The 5807-nt window shown below is 54.1% G+C and overlaps 1 protein-coding gene; it reads left to right on the top strand.

Annotated features, from left to right (window-relative positions):
* The window catches only part of CHC_T00002691001 (hypothetical protein), a 1342-nt gene extending 712 nt beyond the window's left edge, over positions 1–630 (top strand). The window contains 2 exon segments of the mRNA XM_005713788.1: positions 1–350; positions 351–630. The exon segment at positions 1–350 is cut by the window's left edge and continues 712 nt beyond it. Of these exon segments, the coding sequence (XP_005713845.1) occupies positions 1–350 (350 nt within the window). The 3' untranslated portion in view covers positions 351–630.
* Positions 631–5807: the final 5177 nt, after the last annotated feature.

Below are 5807 nucleotides of genomic sequence, written 5' to 3'. Positions count from 1 at the left end.
TTGGTGTTTCGCTGGTGTTTCCCCCGCGTTGTGTGGGGCTTCGTGTAAGGGCGCGCCAACGAGGCGTGGATCGCCAGCAGGGTCGTCGTCCGCAGACAGTTCCTGCCGCGACACCAGAACCGCGCCGGCAAGGTGTTCGGCGGGGACATCATCGAGGCGCTCGAGGCCGTGGCGCTCGCCAGCGCGCGCCGCGGCGGCGGCGGGGCGTGCAGGACGATCGCCGTGCGCGCGCTTGCGTTCGTCAGGGCCGTGGAGGTCGACGAGGTGCTGCAGGTCGAGGCGACCGTGGTTGGCGGCGGTGCGGGCGGCATGACGGTCGTTGTGAGGAGCTTTGTGGACGAGAAGCATGACGGCAAGCAGATGCGCGTGGCGCACGCGGGGGTGTTTCATGTGCGGACGGAGGGGACGGTGGAGGGGGACATGGCCGTGGCGCAGGGCGAGAACGGGCTGGAGGGGTTGAGAGCCCTCGCCATGCCCATGGGAGAGGAGGTGAGGGAGGCGTGGGGCTTGCGCTATCCGGCCGCCAATTTTGTAAAGTATTAGGTAGGGCGGGTGTACCGAAGCTTAATTTTAGCAAAGGCTTAACTTGCGTACTGTATGAAGATCAATCATCGGTTTACTCGGAACAAAGATACAGTATGCGCTTTACTGCGTGCATATCGCAACGGAACACCATTGAATGGCATTCTTGGCGTAGCTACACTGATCACAGCAACTAACTTGGGCCAACTTAATTCTGAAGCCCCTTTTTCAGGTCCATAACCATATTTAACATGGTCCAGATTAATTGTGAACCGGGGGTGACCCCCGGTCTTAACAGAGCGAATTTCTTGCCCGACACCACCGCTATCATACCGATTTTCTTAGAATATTCAAAAAATGTATTTGACATTGTGCGCCACTGTGCGCTCTCTACTGTAAGTAGTAGAAGTCACAGCTCGCCCATCCGGATCCGGATCCACATGGCCAGGACGATACTCATCCCAGGTCTATTTCTCAGAGCAGAAGATAAAGGGGGGGTACCCTAATGTGGAACGGGAATCAAAAAGTAAATGAAAAATCTACTTCTCGGTGGGGTTTGGGGGTGATTTTCACAGTGCTGTCAGCCTCATGGAATGCACAATTCTATTCCCAATGACGAACAAAAAAGAACAGGAACACGCGTTACGGCACCAGCATAACTCTGCGATGGAATTTTCTACCTCGCCGGAGTTAAAACGCCCTAAAGATCGAACACCAGAACCAATTTATTTAGAAAAAACATCAGCGGTTGAAACAAATTCCGGCGCCACGTCATCATGCTAGATGAGTCTACGAGACCTTTGTACTTTTTCCAGCGCATCCTGGCGCTTCATGGCAACCCTGTGACGTGCAATAGCCCTCCTCTCCTCCAAAGATCTGACCGTTCTCTTCAACTGAACAACGCTCACTCCGATTGCCTTCGCCCGGCGCAACCAAGCCGATTCTTGGAGACGGGTCACCTCAGCTCTCAACTTGTTCTCGCGCCTTGCTGTGTTCATCGCTGTCTGTGCTGCACGTAGATCTTTCTCAACCTTTTTTGAAAAGTCCGTCGCACGCTTATCGCGCGCGAGTGCTAATGCACGATCTGACGTCAGTACTGCTCCTTGGGTAGTGTCTACAAAGCCACTTTCGCTAACCTTAGCGTCTTCCCCCAATATTACTGAGCGCATTTGAAGGCGCTTCTCTTCGAACAAACTGGTCATCTCTGTTACAGTCATGGTGACACTGAGGTCGTGCGCGGAACGCGGTCGGGGCACAGAATGCAATTGGGAAGAATCTATCGGGACGATTCCAGCTCGGCGGAATCCGGAAACAATATTGGACGGGTTAAAGGCCTTTTTGTAGGCGTACTTTAGCATTCTGCAAAAGTAGTAAGCATCCCAATTATCCTCCCCATTTTGTGTCACATCCATGTTCAAAGCTTCATTCAGAGCTGCTTTAAACGGCGAGAAGATACAAACATCCAAGGGTTGAGTTTTCCCTGATGTATGCGCAGGAAGCGCGTAAACACTAATGTTGTTCTTGTGTAGAATGTCCAAAACAGCCACAGACATATGTGACCTGTACCCGTCATAAATTAGTAGCAGCTTCCGGTTGTTTGCCGTGAGGTCTTTGGTGTCTTCAACAAAGGGCACAGCCCAATTTAAAAATAGAGGGAGTCCACACCTCCGATCTCTTCTCTCATCGTAACAATTGAACTTCGGGGCAAACTGTCTGCATATGTCTCAACACAAGACAATCCATTCTTCACGGAAACTCGATACGGCAGACGTTTTCCCTTAAATGCGAATAGCGGAGCACCCATGTCTCCGGACGCACTAATCACAGGCATCATGGTCACGCGGTTCGTGTTCAAAAATGTACCTGCTCGTGCATCCCGTGCCCCTGCTCTTGTCATATAAACCCGAGCAGTTTCTTTGCCATTCGCATCCTTTCCCGGTGTTGCGCCGGTCTCGTCCAGATTCCAAATTCTTGAAGGGTCAATACTGTGTTCTGAAATGATCTTGTCAAGCGTTGCAATGTGCGTCGTCAATGTATCAGCGTTGCATGCGCGGAACCGGTTAGCCTCCTGAAGATGGGGTCGGGCAAAACATAACATATCTTTGTGCCGCTTGGTGAAGTTACGCAAAAATGTAGGCCCTGGTGGCCCGTTTTTGAATGGAAGGAACATGCGTCGAGGAGCGGCCATACGACATATAATCATTTCAACCGCTTCCTTAAGGTGTGCCCAACGCAACGGGATCCCTTGTTCGGCGTAGCGGGCTAGCAGCGTGACTACTAAATTCTCCTCGTGCGCAGTTAATGCGGTGAGTCAGCCTGGGCGTTTTGCTGTTTTGATGGGCAACGGATCGCGGTTGACGTGGTTGTAGATGGTGGACATTGGAAAGTGGAACTGTGCGGCAGCGGAGCGATACGTTTGTCCCCCGAGGACTGCTTTGACGGCACGCTGCAGTCTTGAGTTTTCGGAAGAGAGCTTCGATCGCTTGGTCGTTTTTGTGACCACCAATGCAGACGTGAAGGTCTCGAGACTAGAATGCCTTGACGTCGCTCCCTGTGTGTTCCATGAAACGATGGTCTTTTTATGCTGCGTTTTGTGTGGATGCCATGCGGACTTTTTGCGGGACGTCTGACTTTTTGCGCGCCCATCGGTGTTTGTGTTTTGAAAGGCCCGCATCTTTTGGCAGAGAAATGGAGGAATTGAAACAAGTGATGTCCTTAATGTAAATTGGTGCGTGGTATTGTTTGCGCAGATTTGTTTTTCAATCTATCCACAAGGAATTGAGCCATTGACTTTTTTATGAACTTGTTGAGCATTGTTTGCTGTCTTTGGCCCAATATGGGGATAAAAGTTCGCAATATTTGGGATGTTCAGGTAATTAGGGCGTGTTCCAAAAATTAGGGCACCCCCCCTTTAGATGGTCGTTTACGGTTGGAGCTCCCGTGCACCCGAGCTATCAGCGGTAGCGAGGGTACTCTTGACTATCTATCGAAATGTAAACAAAGAAAGAACAATATCAGAGAATAGACATGTGAGGGAAGCCCAGGGAAGGGCGTCCTGACGGGGATGGGTAGGCAAAAGAGAAATAGACATAGCCGAGAAGTCACGAGACTCTCACCCGGCCGTCAGCGATATGTAGGACAGTGCACGCTCGGTCGAATGCCAGGTGTCAGCATGTCACTCGCTACTCCCTGGACAGCTTCATCCGCATACCTAAGTGTATACAGACGCGGAGCGCAAAGCGGAGCCGAATGTGCGAGCAATGCGGAGACGGAGGCGTGCTATACTGCTTGGCCTTGGGGCAGCATATGCGCGAAGATAAGGCGCGACGCGGCTGTGACAGAAATACTACTATCAAAGTAGACCTGTAGCATCTCCATAGATACCCAGTCCAAACGATTCATGATCCAAGCGTCTGTGAATCCGAGTCCTAAAAGCTCATTGTACGCCCCGATTCGCGCGCTGTGTGACAAATAAAAGAACCCCTTTGGCGGAACAGCGCCAACACGCAGCAGCGACAATGACATGGCGGCGTTCAAATTCGCAGTCCCCAAGCGCGTTCCAGCTCGGAGGTTGAAGAAACCAGCATTGGCCGGTCGCTGTGTCTTCCACCTGAGCATCAACAGCCCGGGAGCATCCCATTCGGGATTGCGACGGTAGGAGAGTCGCAGAGGGCGTTGATAAGACTTCGCTTTGCGATGCGTCAGGGCCACATCCACGCTAGCATCCGTGACATCAATGTCTTCTGCTGCCACGAGTGCCACGGAAATTGATCTGCATTGAAAAATAAATGCGAAAACGACCATAGCGCAGGAGCCCACTTCCTCAACGACTTCGGTGCCCAAGCTAAACTCTGCCACACGCATCGCGATTGCGGCACTAATCCCGATTCGTGTTCGCGCTTCAGGTCGGTCGCGATCGGTCTTGTTCATGTACGCAGTAATCATGGCAGACACTAGCGGGGAACGCGTCGGAGAGGGTAGCCCTTGAGTCTCATGGAAACGGGAGACAGCGCTGATATAATTGCGAACCGAGCTTGGACCTACCCTACCCTCCAGGTACATGTAACCCAGGAAAGCGAGCACGTCCCCTTCGTTTGCAGGCAGCGGATCTCGACCGTCTTGATCACAGAACACCAACCACTTCTTAATCTGACTGCTCCTGTTTGTCCACGTCTGCGCCTTCCACCCATGCGACACCAGCAGCTCCGCCGCCACCTCTGCACCCCCCGTCTCCCCTTCCATCCCCGTCCTTGCCAGCACCGCATCCCGGATCCCCGCCGTCCACAGCTGCGCTACCCTATCTTTGTCAACACTAATTCCCATGCGGAGTTCACTGGGCGCGAGCTTTGAAGCAACGGGAGGCCGTGGTCGGGAGGGCGAAGCGCGATGAGCTCCTCTGCCAGCCCGCGCAAGCGCGCGTACCATGCTTGCGCTGGCCAGTGTGGGGCTATCAGCACCCCCTTTCCGCCCTCGGCCTGAATCTTCCTCACCACGAGCGGAAGGAAATCGAATGGCGGATTCCAAAGACGCGCAAGCCCATCCCCCCAATACTCCCCCATCTGCTTCAGAGCGTACTTCTTCCTGGCCACCAGCGTTTCCCCAACCGGGCGATCTTTGAAGACGACCTCGTCCAAGCGGTATTCGTGCTCTATTGACCGCAACAAGCGGTCCGTAGCTCGTGCGTCTCCCGGGTCTCACGTTTGGGAAAGGGCGTCTGCATAGCGATTCACGGCCGAGGGCCACCAGCGCGCCTCTATTGTCACCCCCAGCACCACGAGCATCTTCTGCAACCGACGAAGCTCGGCCATCATCGGCTTTGAAGCCGAGACCATGGCGTTCAGCATGTAGAAGACTGCTTGGTTGTCCTCGTGTAGCAGCAGCCATCTCACGCTCGGCTGGGAGACGTAGTCGGCAAAGTGCCTCTGCAATAGAAGCCTCACTGCCCTTAACTCCCTCAGCGTTATACTTGTCGCCCGATCCTCGGCCGTCCAGAAACCGCAACCCTCCCACAAACCCGGTGACCCAGCCTCCTCGTCGTCGCCTAGGGTCCCCCCATATCCCACGTCGGCGGGATCGGTGTGCATCGTTGCATGAGGGTCCAGCCTGTGGAGGTCCCTGCCTTTTCCACGCGCCAATGAACTCCAATGTCGCAGGTCGCGCAGCGACTGCCGACAAAGGCGAGCGCGACTCCGGCAACGTCTCTTCCTCTTCTCCCCGACCAGAGCGCCGTCCATGGTGTCCGAAACCCTTTCGGGGGCTCCGCCCCCGGCCCCCCGCTGGGGGCT

This window comes from Chondrus crispus, genomic scaffold (genome assembly GCF_000350225.1).
Source record: "Chondrus crispus Stackhouse genomic scaffold, scaffold_150, whole genome shotgun sequence".
Lineage (NCBI taxonomy): Eukaryota > Rhodophyta > Florideophyceae > Gigartinales > Gigartinaceae > Chondrus > Chondrus crispus.
Note: the sequence above shows the minus strand (reverse complement) of the source record. Positions and strands in the feature narration are given on the sequence as shown.